The 18,179-nt window shown below is 43.0% G+C and overlaps 2 protein-coding genes across 2 annotated transcripts in view; both read right to left on the bottom strand.

Moving 5' to 3' along the window:
* The window catches only part of LOC309557629 (uncharacterized protein), a gene marked incomplete at both ends in the record, with an annotated part of 40,244 nt that extends 30,156 nt beyond the window's left edge, over nt 1-10,088 (bottom strand). The window contains 2 exons of the mRNA XM_082260420.1: nt 2,126-2,402; nt 10,017-10,088. Coding sequence (XP_082116546.1) covers nt 2,126-2,402; nt 10,017-10,088 — 349 coding nt within the window. The remainder of the gene's footprint in view (nt 1-2,125; nt 2,403-10,016) is intronic.
* Nucleotides 10,089-11,898: 1,810 nt separating this feature from the next.
* LOC309557628 (uncharacterized protein) overlaps nt 11,899-18,179 on the bottom strand; it is a gene marked incomplete at its 3' end in the record, with an annotated part of 126,498 nt that continues 120,217 nt past the window's right edge. The window contains 2 exon segments of the mRNA XM_082260419.1: nt 11,899-11,966; nt 14,685-14,879. Of these exon segments, the coding sequence (XP_082116545.1) occupies nt 11,899-11,966; nt 14,685-14,879 (263 nt within the window).

Here is an 18,179-nt window from a genome sequence, read left to right as displayed (position 1 = left end):
GCTAGTTCCTCTTTTCTTCCTTATCAACAAGCTAATATGATTTTTAGGTAAAATCTTTCTGTTTACATTACATACATTATTTTAGTGATGGCATTGGGTCTCTATGCTTCTTTATGCAATGCAGGCAGATCAAAGCTGATGAAAGGATGGAAAACATCTCAGCACTCTGCCTCAGTACTTCTCTGACGAGCGCTCGGTTCTGATGCAAGCAGTGGACTGGCTCTTGGGAGGCGTTATGCAAATATCAAAATGCTTTAATGGGTAAGTGTCAGTGTGAAGGAGTGGGTGCTTCTAGGTAGGCTTATTTGCATAAAGACTCCTTAGGGAACACCCACATTGGCATGCTGAGCCTCCATGATTAAAAGAACTAAAATCTAGTTAATGAAAAGGCAGGCCGCATGTAGTTAGGTTGGATAGGAAAGAGTTAGATGATGCTAGATGCCCTTTGGCCAGAAAATCAGAGAAACACATACAACTGTGCAAGTCTGGAGGGAAGGCTGCAATTTATCTTTAAAAGACAACTGGCCTGAAAGAAATACATAAGCTGACATTGCTAATTTCAATCTGAAAATTATAGCTTTATAGTCATTGACCTGCATCAAGTATGCACAATAATGTCTGATTGGAGCTGAGCTTGGGCATCCTTCAAACTCAACTCTATTCAAGCTTCCAAGTGGGACTCTCTTTCACTTCATCAGCTGAGCATTGGTTAATTCCCCAACACTGACCGAATATGGTGACATGTCCATATAAGGGCACTGAGGTCACCAACAAAAGATTGCAACTTTGAAGTTAAGATAGAATAGTTCAGAGAACACCCAAGCTCACCTCTTATCCTGATCTAGATGCTTATTTTGGGCCCACTAGTATTGAACCATTGGTTTTCTATGTAACACTGTCCCCATAGGGCTTGCTATGTGATGACTTGTTGGGCCTCCTCTGATTACCAGCAGACATTCACTTAGGGTACAGTTCACACATTCCCCCTTACTTGTTACTCAATAAACAGTCCAGGGGTGTTGGTTTTTGGTATTTATTGTGGAACGTGGATGGGAGAAGGGAATAGTGGGATACTCCAACTGGACCTATGTACAGCTGATAGGGACAACTCTCACTTGGCCTCACCAGGTTACTTTTGAAAGCCATCACGCTGCTTTGACCATACTGCCATGTGTATGGAACGGGTTTAGTCTCGTTGCTATTTCTCCAGCAATAGACTTGGTGAACTACATCATCTTCATCATACTCTCTAGCATCCCCTTTACTGACACCAATCCACTGACTCTAATAGCTGCAGGGATGGCCCCCCTCAGGTCAGGCCCCTTGATACAGATCTGTACTCACTCTATGCAGAATCAGATACTTCCAGTGTCGCCCTTCCAGTCAGCTTTACAGGACCTCCAGGCTCAGTTCCTCTCTAGCTTTTTAGGCTCTCAGGTCGATCACCTGAGGCCACATGGCAACTTCTACAGAGGAGGAGGCAGTCACCTCCTCCCTCCAGGACTCCACTCTCTAGCTGAAAGACCCAGAGCACAAGTGCTATTGGCATGTATACAGTATCCCAGCATGCACCGAGGCATTTTCCTCTGCTAATCGCCAGGGCTGTAATAAATGCCTGTGCATTCATTTGTCAGGTTTCCTCCTGCTGTCCAATATGCAAACTTCAGACAAACTGAGCTGCACCTGAGCACAATGAGCAGGCCTCACTAGCAGATCCTGCTCTCTGGTAGGCAGAGAACAATATAGATTTACCTGGCAATCCTTCTGGCAAGCAGAAAGGATTCAAAACTTTACTTTCTTGCTCTCTCTAGCACCTACCTAGGAGGGTGCTTCATCTACAAAGAAGCCCCATAAAAGTGAAATGCTTCAAAGAGGAGTGACTTTGGCAGGGACTGAGTTGGAAGTCGTCTATACTGATTAAACTTCATGGTATGACTTTGTGGAGTGCGGCTTTAATCTTTGTTTTTCTTGTACATGAGGTGGATGAGCTGCGCCAGCACCCTTGTAGAAATGCAGTTTTTTCTTTGATTTTCAGAAATAAACTACACGTATGGCAGGTTACTCCTTACACACATTGAAATGATAAAATGTAGCAAAAAAGTTTTAAGCTGAGCAGAATCCTTACCGAGTTTTTCTGACATTCGTTGTAACACTTTGTGATACAGAGATTCTCCATGAGGGGTGTCCGGAAACCGTCTGCTCTGCATTGTGTGATATAAGACGGCAACTTTACACTGAAATTTCACACCCCCGAGCCATCCATCATCTGGAGAGATACTATGGAAGGTGACATGTTGGTGTCCAAATATGTCCGATGACAGCAATCTCCTCAACCATTGAATGTGACCCTCTTCTGATATGGAGAAGACAGCAATGCTGGGCTTTGTTGGTGTTGGAGCCCCCTGAGAACAAATTCATGGTAAAAAAAAAGTAAATAAGTCCCAGTTATAAGAAGTTCTGTACTAACTATTTTCTTTTTTTTCCTTTTTTTCTTTTCACAATAAAAGTTTATTTAACAAAGAGCATAAGAAAAACAAGCATGGTACATTGTACAATTAATGTAATAATAACATACATCAAAATTAAGTCCAGTCTTTACATCAGACCAACAGGAAAACTTCAAAAAATATTTCTTGTAATCGAACATTTGAACAATTAAACCAAACAAGCCATGCCGGATAAGATGTTAAACAAGTAAACATATGTTATATGGCATCTGCGGGTAGAGACTGGGAGATTTCTAGGGATAGAGGTATGAGGGTGAGGGGGGGGGGGGGGTAAGACTTGAGTGAACCAAAAAAGGAGAAGAGAGAAGGGAGGGAAGCAGAAAAAAAAGGGGGCGGGGTGGGAGAGGAGATTTGTTGTCATTATTTCTTTTAACTTTCATATCTAATAGCGAGACAGACGTCGTTGTTTTAGGTACTTTAGGAGTTCATGAGAGATTCACATGTGGTGGACACTGTGAAGAGTGTCCATGGGCTCCAAAGGTCGTGGAATGTGGATGAATTTTCTTTTTCAATGGCGAATGTTTCTTCCATTTCATGAATGGCTTTCATTTTCAAGAGCCATTTTTTTATTGTTGGTATCGGTTTGGAGTGCCAGTTCATTGGGATGATGGTTTTTGCCGCATTCAGCATGTGCCTGACCAAAGATTTCTTGTAAGTTTTATAAGAATAACCATTTATGTGAAGAAACATGCTGCATCTAGTTTTAATTGTGTGTTGGTTATGTGCTTAATCCAATACCTAACTTCTTTCCAGTATTTTTTAATTTCTTCACATTCCCACCATATATGAAGAAATGTGCCTTTATTAGAATTGCACCTCCAGCACAAATCTGATTTGTGACTTGAGCACATTTTCATATTTCTTTTGAAGTATCCAGTATCAAATGGACTTTTTGATAATATGTCACGTTGCATACTCACAGTGTTTGTAACACACACATATAATTTATCACTGTACACCAGGATAATATATTATATTAGCGCACCAGATTATTTTTCAGGATTTGAGTTTAACAGGGGTAATGTACTACTGAGTCCTTACTTTGTAAGAATTTTCTTGTAATTTAGTGCTAATAGAGCATTTATGGGACAATACACAAGCCTTCTCCCATTGTTGATCTGAAATTTTTTCTCCTAGGTCACATTCCCAGGTGTGCTTATATTTATCTGTTGATTCAATCATTGGTTGAGCAAGTATGCTGTAGGCCAGAGAAGTACAGTCTTTGATATGTTTTGTCTTTAAGGCACATCTTTTCAAAGTTGGTAAGGGGTCTGGTGAGAAGATCTCTTTGTTTATTGTTTAGGATAAAATCATGCATATTGGTGGTATGACCAAAATGATAGACGTAAGTTTGGTATTTCACTGTTAAAAGCCAAAAGTGTTTTCACTGTTGACCTAGCCGTACAATGCGCAACAAGGAGGGGGGTGGTAATTGTGATGGAATCCGGACACTGCGACTGGGTATCTCCGCCAAGAATCTGCTTCCTAAGCTCTGGAAGACGGGATACATGAATCTGGCTATAGTTACCCCAAGAACTAGACAGTACAAGTTTTGGAGTCAAACCAGAATCAAACTGTTTATTCAAAACACATGCACACAGAGATATACAATCTGACAACCCCTCCCCCTTAGCCACACAAACATACACATCCCATAATAAGCTTATTCAAGGCAGACAGGAACAATAGAACAATGGAATGCAGGTATTCAACAACAACAACCCCCCACTAGCAAGAGTCTGATTAGTGCAGAGCAGACCTGACTGGGGTTCTTGGTCACCCTGTGCCCCTAATAGACACAGGGTGACTTACACATAGAAAGGACTGGGGAAACTGGACAAGGAGTCTCCCAACCTCCCTAAAGCAATCTGGGTTTCACAAGCCCCCCAACCAAAGTGACTCACGTCACAGTAATGTCTTGTTCTGTTTGCGTAAAAAATGAATTATCTAGGTCGGGGGGGGGGGGTCTGGATTATTAGCCAGTGAAGACAAGGGTCTGGGTTTGGAGGAGAGATTGTAAGCCTGTGCATGTGTATTGAAAATATTTAAAGTGGTATTAAGGTATTAGGACATCATTCATTTTGATTCGGGCAGACGGATCTAAATAGTGGGAACTGATCCAAGACATCAGATTTCTGCCAAAGCCAACATGCGTTCAGGTGGCAAATATATAGTTCCAGGCAACTCTATCGAAGGCCTTCTCTGCATCTGTTGACAGCAGGAGGCCTTCGAGTTTCCTTTGTTTAGTCACATTTATTAAGTTGAGTCCTAATTATATTGTCTTTAGCTTCTCTGCCTGGCATAAAGCCTACTTGTTCAGGTGCTATAAGTTTTATGTAGGAGGGGCTTAAGTCTATCAGCAATTACTTTGGCTAAAAGCTTTAAATCTAAGTTGAGTATGGAAATTAGTCTGTAATTGGGGCATTCAGTGTGGTCTTTGTCCGATTTTAGTTGAGTCATGTTCCAATTTGCCATCTGGTCTGCGGATGCCATGAATGTTACCCATGAGATTTGTTTCCTTAAGAGCTTTCACTAATAATTTACCACTCTTATCACCAAATTCATAATATATGGACTTTTTGAAGAATAGGTTTCCTTTCATTTTAATGTCTATTACGTTTTTTAAGGATCTTCTCGCATCTAGGAGTTCTGTCTCTAAATTTAGAGCTATGGATTGTTTGTGCGTGGCTTCAAGTAGGGCAATCTTGGTAGCTAGATCATTCTTTTGTTTTTCTCTTTCTTCCTTCTGGCACCAATTTTTATTAGTTTGCCTGTGATGACACATTTGTGTGCCTCCCATATTGTCATGGGTGACGTGGTATGATCATTATTGAGTCGAAAATAGTCTAACAGTGAATTTTGGATATATTTTTGTGTTTCAAGGTCTATCAATAATGAGGCGTTGAGTCTCCAATTAAAGTTGTGGGGTTTATGCTTGTGTGTTTTCAGAGATAAGGATATAGGGGCATGGTCTGAAATTGAGATGACCCCTAGTTTTGCAGTTAATAGATCTGGTAAGTCTCTTTGAGTGATGTAGATGTGATCTATTCTAGTATATCTTTTGTGTGGAGTGGAGTAAAAGGTGAAGTCCCTTTCAGAGGGATGTAAAGATCTCCAGGCATCTATTAATGTTAGAGAGCTAAGGAGAGTCTTGATCCTTTTGAGGATTTTGTAGGATACACATGTTGTCTTTGACCATGTATCCATAATAGGATTTAGAGGTATATTGAAGTCGCCGCCCAGAATGATACATCCTCTAGAAAAAGACTTCAGCTCATCCATCAGATGTTGACAGAAATTGGTGTGCCCCTTATTTGGGAAATATACTGTACATTTGCGAGTGTAGCTGGCTTACCATTCAAGGGGCCCTTTAGGAAGATATACCTACCCTCTGGGTCCAAAAGTTTATCTTCCACTGAACAGAAGGATTTTTTACTTAGGAGAATTGAAAACCCTTTTCGTTTTGCCAGGGGATTTGTTGCATGGTAAGCCTTTATGAAGTATGTGTTGGTCAGTTTAGGTATCTTAGACCTTTTAAAATGTGTTTCCTGGAGCATGACAATGTGGGGTTTAGCTTTTTTTAAGTTTGTAAAGTAATTTAGTTCCCTTTTCAGGAATATTAAGTCCGTTGATGTTGTGGGAGATAATTAATGGGGTAGTCCCTACGTGTGCGTAGGCCATAATGAGAAAGGGAGGGAGAAGAAAAAAAAAAAGAAAAACCCAAGGGGGAAAAAGACAGAGGGAGGAGAAAGGATAGAGAGCTAAGAAAAAGTGAGGTAGGAAGAGGGGAGAAGAAGGAAAGGTTAAGGAAATAGGATGGGAAAATGGGTTTTGGAGAGGTTGAAAATATTTGCCTGTAGTCTCTCCGGTGAGGATCCACAGGCGAGGTGTGTTAGGAGGTTAAAGATGAAACAAAAAAATTGTGTCATGTAAAACTAAAGTAGATTCCTATTTGGAGGTCACTGAAGACGCAACCGTGAGAGGGAAGAAGAGGCACTCACGTCTAATAGTAATAGCTATGAGGTCTCTTAAGACTATGTCATGGGAAGGGAGGTATGGACTCCGATTGTAAAAGCTGAGGTCAGTTATGTAAAGCTCAGTGATCATTAGTTAAATATGGGGACTAGCAGCTACAGTATATTACTCAAGTATATTGGTATCACCTTTACACAATTGTTGAGAACGGTTGATGTCAGCATTTGGCTTGGTAATTCTTCAGTAATATATGGAGGTTGTCATTCAATGACAGTCTTGTATATGTCTAGGATATGTTTGCAGACTGGGAAATAAAACTTTCACCATAATAAACTTATAATACCGAGGTAACCTGGAGCTGTATGACAGTCAAACTTATCTATTGAAAAAACAGATTATGTGGATTTGAGTACAAATGGGATTATAGATAACAAATGAGAACTGATCCCTGCGCCTAAATATTGGGCTGACCCCCATCTGGTGTCTTCTCTTTTAGTTGTAGTACACGTGGTGTAAGTTATGCCGGATGGCGTCTCCTAAAAGTATATTAGAGTTGTAGTATGAGTTTGTTGTGTCAGAAAAAAAATAAATAAATTTCAGTGATATTCCTCAAGTTTGGAAAAGCATAATCACGATCTTAGTCAATATGTTATATAGAAGCTTGGTCAATTTAGGGGACTGCCAGATGGGTGTCATAAATTAAGTTTGCACCGTCCGCTAGCTTAAATACACCTGAAAAAGAATTGGATAATTAATTTTTTTTTTTGTTTCACTTACCTTGTTTTTAATGAAAATATACTTACCTTCCTTCCTCTTCCTCCCTCTGCGGACATGGTGCATGACGTCACTTCCTCTTTGCATTGACTCCTAGGAGATGAGCGTCATCAATCCCAGGAGTCAATGCCCCTGCACCGGAGTCACTCGTCACTTCCGGTGTAGGCGCGTCATTCCCTGCTGAACAGCTTCTGGGATGATGCGCCTGCACCAGAAGTGAAGAGCAGGGCATTTTGGGACTCCAATATCACCGAAGAGGACACAAAGAGGGACGCTCCGGCTTCAGCTGCCCACACCTGAGATGGCAGCGCTAGTCAAGACATTTTCAAGGTAAGTATTTCTTCTTACAGGTAAGTGAAACAGGGGACAGTTCAGGAGCTATCGTTGCTTAAATGCAATAGTCCTGACTGTTCCGGGGGTATTTTTTGTAGTGATCGACCGATTGGTTTTTTTAATACCGATACCGATATTTTGGTCATCGGATATCGATATCGCCCGATATTTTCGGACATGTGAAAAATATATATATTTTTTCTAAAGTTACTCCTTGTGGAGGGATCTGGGGGTCTAAAAGACCCCAAACCCCTCCTCGGCACTGAAAAGCATTCAAAACGCAAAATTTGGTTGTTTTAAATGCTGTCAGTTTTTTTAATTTGGCGCAGAGCACCCGGAAGTGATGTCATGACATCACTTCCGGGTTTTTTACATGGAGACCCGCGCATGCACACTTGCGGCAGGGATACTGGCTTTCACGGGGACGCATCTTCATGCTACACCGGGTCTTCTCTTCGGCGGCGGCAGTAGAGGTAGGATGCCCGGATCTCCCGGTGGGACGGGAGACCCGGGTGAGCCGTGGAAGGCGGCAGGAGGAGGGGGACGTCCCCTCCCGCTCCTTGTAATGACAGCCAAGTGACTTCTCAGCCGCATCTGTTGTCATTACAAGTCAGTCGACCGTCAGCTATGGACACCGGTACCGGGGTGATGCCTCTAGCTGCAGGCATCACCCCAGGACATTCACTTTCCCTAAATATCGGCAATATCGGTAACCTCAGGGGCCGATTACGATATATCGGGGAAAGTGCATATGGGCCCCCGATATATCGGTGTTGCCGATAATCGGTCGATCTCTAATTTTTTGCTTTAAGGAAGAATACTGCATCCATGTTCTGCTTACATCCTGATAACACTGAGGAATCGATAATGCTGAGAAGTACTTGTGGGATCCAAAAAAGTAGGATCATGTTAGGTTAGTCATATCTATCTTGTGAGTCTCCGTTCCAGTATAAGTTAGGAAAAATGCACCTTCACCTGGGACCAATCTGAGATTCAGGAAAATAAGTGCAGTGTATTCAGGATATTGGCATGTAACGATGTACACGCTGAGTGAGATTCAGGGTAGGGTAACATGACCTTAGTTTCATCCCAGGAGCTGGTTCCAGGGGGCGGTCGGACTGGAAAACTGTAGATGTCCTGTCGAACTTCAGCAAATCGGTCCTAATGCATATACAATAGAAGAGGCTAAAGGAAAGGGGTATAAACCATGAGAACAGCAACATAATTAATTGTGGTGTCAAATAGTCATTGCCTAATGAGTTATGCTGGACCAGTAGGTGCGTTGCATGGCTAATCAGGATTAGGAAATCGTTATAGCCTGCAATTCAGTAAGGTGCTGCTCATAAATTGCCTATAAAAATGGCCAAAACAGAAGAAAGAAAAAAAACAACAACCTTGGTATTCTCATATCCTGGTGACATCAAAAGTTCTTTAATGCTGGGAAATACTTATTGGTTCTGTAAAGGTAAATCCATGATTGGATTAGTCATATTCCCTATGGCTTGGGCTTTTGTGTGGTGGTGGAGAAGTGTTAGGATGGTCTAGAAATTTCTGTTTTTTCCCCTTCTGATAAGGGGGCTTGCTAGGTGAGGACCTGGAGGAGATAGAGGCTGGGCAGTGTGTTGGTGGTATTTTGAATTCCTGGTACCATTCAGGAAGGTCTACCAGATCAATCTGCAGATTTTCACAGAAACTAGGTAAATCTTCAGGTGTGCGGAGAAGAAAGTGCTTGCCATTGTGGGTAGCATTGGAGAGCAAATGGAAACTTCCATCTGTAGGTGATGCCTTTAATTTTGAGGGCTTCAAGGATGGGTTTAAATGCTCTCCTATTCTTTAAGGTGATAGGGGAGAGGTCTTGGAACAGTTGTATAGGTTGTTCGTTGAAAAGGATCTGTTTTTCTGTTTTCGGTTGTTCATTTTGTCTGGCTTTCTTCAAAATCTCTTCTTTTAGAGGAAAGCTGGACAGGCAGTATATTGTGTCCCTGAGGGAGCTGGGTCAGGAGCCCTGGGCCTGAGAACTCTGTGAACTCTGTCGAATTCAGTGGGAGATTCATTAGGCCTGTCCAAGAGTCTGTTAAATATAGACCTGATGGCAGGTTTGATCTGGTCAGAGTTAACTGTTTCAGGGATCCCCCTGACTCAGATTATTTCTCCTACCTCTATTGTCCAAATCTTCTATTTGCCTGTTAATTGCGATTAGATGCTTAGGATGGGTAACAATGGGTAACAAGACTTCTTCAAGTCTTATTATGGCTCTCTCCCTTTGTTTCCCAGCCATTTTTCCCCCACTGGTACCTGTTCATTGAGCATATATATGTCTGCCTTTAAATCTGTGATGGCAGCAGAAAAGGAATTTTTAATATTAGCTGCGATCTCAGTCATATCTGTGTAGGTGAGGGGGTGATCACGGTGTAGGTCATTTCCTACCATTTCCTCAGAAGCCGCGATCGATTCCTCCTCATATTCCTCGTCCTCCTTGTGCTCCTCTGCCGGCACCATCTTGGATCCGGATGTGTGTTTTATTTCCAGGGGGCTGATTTTTGAAGATATCAGGTATGTATTTCCCTGCAACGGACCTGTGGGTGAGGGTTTGCTTTGTCTGGGACCTCGATTTGGTTATTCTGCCCATTTTGCCTCTTTTAGGTCGCTGGTGGTTAGGAGATCCACACTTGTGTTCCCGGAGCTCGTGTGCTATGCAGCCATCTCCCGTGCGTGCCAAGCCACGCCCCCCCCAACTATTTTTAGGATTGGCATATATTGTTTTTAGGACTGAAGACCAATAATATAGTTATTTATTATATATTTGTTTTCAGGACTTTTTTTAGGAAGGCCATTTTGGTGTCCATAAAGAGAGATGGGTGAGCTGTTCGGCCCCGAACAGAGCCCATTCAGGATGTTTGCCACCGAGCACCCCAGAATGCACTTCACAGTGCATTCTAGGGCCCTGATTGGCTAAATCAATGCACCTTACCACTGGTTAGGTGCCAGGCTTTGCCCAACAGAGCCCTGATTGGGCAGAGCCATGATGAATTTGCCCAACAATGGCTCAGTGCTCATAGTTCCAACCCACACTATAAAAAGTTCCTTCCTATGGAACCCTTTGCAGTGTGAAGTTGGAGATAAGGACAGGGCTCAGCAAGCTAGTTAGTGTGAGGGTCAGTGTAGTATCAGTGTAGTATCACTGTAGTGTGAGTATAGTGTAGTGTGAGTGTCGTATAGTGTTTTTTTTTTTTTTTTGCTGCGTCCTCTTTTTTTTCCCTGCTCCTTTTTTTTTAATTGTCAGCCATAGTTTGTCTTACTCTGGCGCTGGTGCTCCCCCTTTTTTATATATTTTTTTTGTTTTGTTTAGTTTTTCAATTTGTGTCAGTGGCAGTCCCCAATTGTTCACAGTCTATAGCGCACCTCTATAGTGCACCAAGCACCACATATTTTTTTTTTTTTATTATTGTCATTGTTCTCCTACCCCTTTTTAAAACCGTCAGCGGCAGTTTGTCTTAATGTGATGCTGGTGTTCCCCCGTTTTAGTTTTTACATTTTTTTTTAGTTTTTCTTTTTGTGTCAGCGGCAGCCCCTAGTTATACACAGTTTATAGTGCATCCAATCACCCATTTCTTATTATCTAATACATTTGTGTAATAAGTCCCCCCCCCCTCCCATCATGTCTGAGGGGCCAACTAGGAGGGGCAGATGTTCCCATGCCATTATGAGGGGGCCAGCAGCGTCTGTTTGCACTGAAATGTGGCCTCATCATACAGACTGGCTCCCCAAGCCATTGCTTACAAAATCGAGAAATCCTGCAGGGAAAATCTATTTAAATGTCATTTTTTTTTCTTTTGAAATGTCAGTTTTGCTGCAGCAGGTTCTATACATAATACACATGCACCACTTTACAGGCAGATTAAGAGTACCCCCCCCCCCCCCCCCGGCACAATCTTTTTGCAATTTTCTTGTTTTTATTGTTTCACTTTAAACATACCACTGCTCATTTGAAAATTATATTTTTAAAAGTTTTTTTTGCATTGATACATGTCCCCCAGGGCAGTGCCCATGCCCGGTACCCTTTTTATGGCCAATGCCTTGCATGTAAGCCTTAAAAATTGGGACTTTTATTTTTTGAGCTCTGGTCTGATAGACCTAAATAGGGTTCTGGGTTATGGTCAGAACTTTATCCCTGTTCTGGAGTTCTGGTGTAGTAGAGAACCTGGAGGTGTTCTGCCCATCACTATCCATAAACTTCTCATCACAGTAAAATAAAACTAGTCAATAGAGATCCAAAAATGTCTGTCTATATACATTTTGCAACAGAAAATTATTTGTCTTTGTCACTCACATTTAGTGAATTTGGTGTTTGTTCTTGTGGACTTTTAGGAAAACTTTCTGAAAAATACAAAAGTTGTAGAGACAAAAATAACTGTTTGTATCATTAAAATCATGAGAACTCAGCAATTTTTCTGCAACAGCGATGTCAAACTCTAGTCTTTGAGGGCCACACAGGCCTACCCCCCCTCCCCGTACCATACTAGACTCTTCGGCTCTGGAATAGATTTAAAGGGAAAAAAAGCAGCATGCCCCCCCCCCCCAAATCCATACCAGATGATTTTCTGAGCATGCAGCCTGGCAGGCCAGTATAGGGGGGGGATGAGCACGTGCCCCCCCCCCTCCTGAACCATACCAGGCCACTTGCCCCCAACATGGGAGGGTGCTTTGAGGTGCCCCCCAAAGCACCTGGTCCCCATGTTGATGGTGACAAGGGCCTCTTCCCGACAACCTTTGGCTGTGGTTGTGGGTGTCTGCGGGTTGGGGACTTATTGGAATCTGGAAGCCCCCTTTAACAAGGGGGCCTCCAGATACTGCCCCCCCTATGTGAATGGGTATCGGGTACATCGTACACCTATCCATTCACCAAAAAAATTTACAAAAAAAATAAACACAAAAGACAGTTTTTGCCTAGTCTTTTATTCAAAAATAAAAAAAGTGTCCCTCAATGTCCCTTGCTCGTCCCCCCGCCATCCTGACCTGCCAGGCTGCATGCTTGAATGAGGGTCTGGTATGGATTTTTGGGGGGACCCCATGCCGTTTTTTTTAAATTTTGGTGTGGGGTTCCCCTTAAAATCTATTCCAGACCCAAAGGGCCTGGTATCGATTTTAAGGGGGGACCCCACGCCATTTTTTTTTAGAATTTTGGCGTGGCGTTCCCCTCAAAATCTATATCAGATCCAAAGGGCCTGGTACAGATTTTAGGGGGGACCCCATGCCATTTTTTTTTTTTAATTCTGTCATAGGGTTCCCCTTAACCATTTAAATACAGGGCACTTTCACCCCCTTTCTGCCTAGATAAATTTACAGCTTACAGTGCTCATTGGCATCTATGGGAAATCTTGGTCAGCTTGGCGTGGCACTGCTTCCTGTCTTTAACATTGGAGTCTATGGGAAATCTTGGTCAACTTGGCATGGCCCTGCTCATGAACTATAAGTGTCCGGGACACAAAACTTGGGGAGCACTGAAAGCGGAAACCCATGACTTCAACATATCTATACATTTTAAAAGTGGGGTATAACCTGTACACTACACTGACTACACTGTCTACACTGTCTACACTGTCTACCTACCTAATCTTTATTGTAACACACTATATACGGCTGCTGTGTCAGCAGCAGCCTTATAAAGTGTGGGGCGTGGACTTAGCCCCTGAGCCATGATTGGCTAAAGGCACCCTGCTGGTTGGCCAAAGCTCACAGGTCAGGTGCATGCTTTGGCCAATCCCAAGCACTTAATGCACTGCAATCGCGCGGTGCATTATATGGCGCTTATCGGTGGGCGAACTTGCCGCCGAGCAGCATGGGTGTTCGTGTATTCGGTGAACACACGAACACCTCATGTTTGAGTCTAACTTATGTTTAACTCGAACATCCAGCCAAACCATATTGCCCACTGATGCCTAAGCCCTCTTGCACACTGCAGCTTGAAAAAGCTCAGTACAGCTTTTTTTTTACTGAGCTAAAATACATCCTATTAATTGTAATGCGCCTATGCATACAGGCGCATAAACAATCGACGTGCAATTTAAAATAGTTATTTTTCCTTTGTAAGTGTCAATGCTATAAAATATCACTGCTTCTGGCCAAATGGAATTTTTCAAAAATGTGTTTGCATTGGTACATGTTTCCAATGGCAGTGCCCAAAAATTCTGTTTTTTTTCATTGAACAAATTTGGCTCCCATTGATTTTACTGGAGTTATGATTCAACGTCACAAAATCTTTGAAGTTCTCTGAACCTTGTTCGAACCAAATCTGGGGTAGGGATTACTTTCGATGTGGAGATTTGTCAATTTTTAGGTTTAAAAAAATATATACTGATTAACTTATGGCTCTTAGCATGCTTTTATTTATTTATTTATTTTCACATTTCCGCCATTCCAAATAAAAAATCTGTATCAGGCTTAAGTCTGCGGCTAAAGACCCATGCACTCTTTTTAAAAAAGGTATTACTTGCACGATGGTGTGAACCCCCACCACCCCCACCATGCCCACCACCCCCACCATCACCAACCACCACCCACCACCACCACCACCACCAACCACCGCCACCAACCACCGCCACCACCAACCACCACCCCCACCAACCACCGCCACCACCAACCACCACCCCCACCAACCACCACCCACCACCAACCACCAACCACCACCAACCACCAACCCCCACCAACCACCACCACCAACCACCGCCAACACCAACCACCACCCCCACCAACCACCACCACCACCAACCACCGCCACCACCACCAACAACCACCACCAACCACCGCCACCACCAACCACCACCACCACCAACCACCGCCACCACCAACCACCACCCCCACCAACCACCACCCACCACCAACCACCAACCACCACCAACCACCAACCCCCACCAACCACCTCCACCAACCACCGCCACCACCAACCACCACCCACCACCAACCACCACCACCAACCACCACCAACCACCGTCACCACCAACCACCACCAACCACCGCCACCACCAACCACCACCCACCACCACCAACCACCACCACCAACCACCCACCACCACCACCAACCACCACCATAATTACCTGACAGATGACAAAATTGCTTTATACTCTTCAGTATACTTTCAAGTTGGCGTTTGTCAGCTTTCTGTGTGTGTGATATGAGGAGGAGGTCACTGGCCATCTTTCCAATACTGCGCTGATTCTCCAGGATTCGAGTCTTCTCCTTATCACTGCTGTCCTCCAGATCATCAACCAGCACAATGACATTGTCCTTCCCTGGGCACACAGAGGAGGTTATCAGTCAATATAGCTACATTTTATTTATTTTTTTTATTACCTGTATTGTTAGAAATATTGGTCAGTGACCATGATCTTTCAATGTTCCCTCTGTTTATGTAAGATGTGTAATTTGAATGCAAACTTCTAATCTAGAGATATGTATCTTAAAGGCCCTGTATATCGGCTTTGCATATATGTTATTTCTTTATTTAGAGGCTAAAAAATATAAACATGAATTAATGGTCAATGTTTGAATATTTTGTGAAATTGTAAAAAATTCAAATCTATATTTGAAATATTTTTTTGTAAAAAATATTATATAAATATATATATATAGTATTGATAACAATTGCATTATGTGTTACTGATGTGTGATAAGTGATTCAGCGGTTTCTATTTCAGTCAATTGACTTGTCATGGATGTATATACACTATTTTGTCAAATGTATTGGGACACATTGGCGTTACACGCACATGAACTTTAATGACATCCCAGTCTTAGACCGTAGGGTTCAATATTGAGTTGGCCCACCCTTTGCAGCCATAACAGCTTCAACTCTTCTGGGAAGGCCGTCCACAAGGTTTAGCAGTGTGTCTATGGGAATGTTTGACCATTCTTCCAGAAGCGCATTTGTGAGGTCAGGCACTGATGTTGGTCGAGAAGGCCTGGCTCGCAGTCTCCATTCTAATTCATCCCAAAGGTGTTCTCTTGGGTTGAGGTCAAAACTCTGTGCGAGCCAATCAAGTTCCCCCACCCCAAACTCGCTGAGCCATGTATTTATGGATCTTGCTTTGTGCACTGGTCCAAATTATTTGGTGGAGGGGGGATTAGGGTGTGGGGTTGTTTTTCAGGGTTTGGGTTTGGCCCCTTAGTTCCAGTGAAGGGAACTCTTAAGGCGTCAGCATACCAAGACATTTTGGACAATTTCATGCTCCCAACTTTGTGGGAACAGTTTGGGGATGGGCCCTTCCTGTTCCAACATGACTACACACCAGCGCACAAAGCAAGTTCTATAAAGACATGGATGAGAGAGTTTGGGGTGTAAGAACTTGACTGGCCTGTACAGAGTCCTGACCTTAACCTGAGAGAACACCTTTGGGATGAATTAGAGCGCAGACTGCGAGCCAGGCCTTCTCTCCACAAAGTTCATGTGTGTGTAAAGGTAGGCGTCCCAATACTTTTGCTGAAAAATCTCTGAAGTCTCAAAAGTCTCAACGCCCAACAAGAAAAATCCCATTAATTTCAATGGCCCCTGTTCACATCTGAGTATTTTGTCACCTTGTGCAAAACACCTGAAGCTCAAAAAAGTACATGACCTTCTTTTTCGTCAGATTAAAAGTGTTTTTGTTAGATGTCAATACCTGTTTCCAAACGCCTGCAAAAAAACGCGTGAAAAAAAGCTCCAAAAAAAAAAAACACCTGAAAAAAAGCTCAAACATACGCCTGAAAAAAAAAAAAAAATACCTGAAAAAAGCCCAAAATACGCCTGAAATAAGCCCATAAAAACGCCTGAAAAAAGCCCATAAAAACGCCTGAAAAAAGCCCGAAAAAACGCCTGAAAAAAGCTCAAAAATACGCTTGAAAAAAGCCCCAAAAAAACACCTGAAAAAAGCCCAAAAATACCTTTTTGTTAGATGTCAATGCCTGCCTCCAAACGCCTGCGAAAAACGCTTGAGAAAAAGCTAAAAAAAAAAAAAAACGCCTGAAAAAAGAATGAAAAAACACCTGAAAAAAAGCTCAAACATACGCCTGAAAAAATAAAAAAAAAATACCTGAAAAAACCCAAAATATGCCAGAAATAAGCCAATAAAAACTCCTGAAAAATGCCCATAAAAACGGCTGGAAAAAGCCCAAAAAACGGCTGGAAAAAGCCCAAAAAAACACCTGAAAATGATATGCTTAGGTGTGAATGGAGCCTAAAGATTCTCACAAAGACATTTTTCCTCCACAATAAACATATATAATGATATGCTCATCTGTGAATAGAGCCTTAGGGTCCATTCACACTTGGTCGCCTGACAAGTCGCGGTCAGTCGCTCGCCATTGAATAGTACAGGACCGGTTCTAATAGGAGCGACACAAGTCGCTCCGACTTAGAAAAAGGGTCCTGTACTACTTTGGGGCAACCTGGAGGTGACTTGCATTGACTTCAATTATATGAAGTCCCTGCAAGTGCACCGGGACTTCACAGGTCGCCCCAGCAAGTCGTGTCGCGCCAGTCTGAATGGGCGTTACTGTTGTGGGTTTAGTAACATTTAAAAAAACAGCAGCTGCACCAGCATGGCTCCACCCCAGCCTCTAATGGGAAAAATGATATTAACCCGCACACTGCAAGCCATCCTTGTCCAAGCAACAATTGTGTGAAGGCTTCCATGTGTGTTTCTTGCCGCATGCGTTACATTGGCTTGTTCACCAGACCATCCCTGTATGCTGGTTGCCCCGACCTTTGGCTTGTTCTCCCTTGATGCCCTGGGCTGCTGCTTCCTCTCCATCCACCACAGCCAGCTGTGAGCTTGAGCTGGGAGACCCTGGGGGGCCGTGATCTGGATTCAGCTGCAGCCAAGACCACCCTCACCATTAGAGGCTCTGGTAAAAAAAAAAAAAAAAAACCTTGGACTCTTAGACTCTGTGCCCTGGGGAAACTTATGCTCTAGCTACCTGTCCAGGTCTGTGCCTGCAACCCTGTGTAGCTGCTTCTCTGAGCCATCGACCCTCAGCAGTCAGCCGTTGGGTTCACAACCTCCACAATGCGCTCCCCATCACTTGGTGATGCTGACACATTCACAGAGTTCTGTGAATGAAGAAACTACAACAGCCTTTGCCAGTCTGTCAGCTCATAGTTCTCAATGAACTACCATGGCACAGTAGAGGGCTCTGGGTAGGTCACTGTCTATTCCTGTCAGTGTGTAACTGCCCAGTTAGCAAGGATAACTTCCCACAAATGTGGGGCGGTGTTGATTTGTAAGTCTGTTACCTTGCTGCACATTATCACTATCAAGTTGTACACTTGCAGAGTACTTGAAACTCTAGTTGACACTTTCCCAATTTGTAGCAAATTTGCGTGGCAAGTCTCTAGCAAACTGTAGCGAAGTCCCCAGCTAAAGGAAACCCTGGAAGTGGGTTGCCAACATCCCAAAAGGCTATAGCAAGACAAAAAATTCCCCATGGGGGTGGGACTTTAAAGGCAATCGCACTTCCAAAAAAGAGTAGACTTATCAATTTATTTGTAACAAGATAAAATGGATCATGAGATCAATCTATACAAAAGGTAGAGACAAAAAACATTTACAATAATG

Source organism: Pelophylax lessonae, assembly GCF_965119305.1.
Source record: "Pelophylax lessonae genome assembly, chromosome: 6".
Classification (NCBI taxonomy): Eukaryota; Metazoa; Chordata; class Amphibia; order Anura; family Ranidae; genus Pelophylax; species Pelophylax lessonae.
Note: the sequence above shows the minus strand (reverse complement) of the source record. Positions and strands in the feature narration are given on the sequence as shown.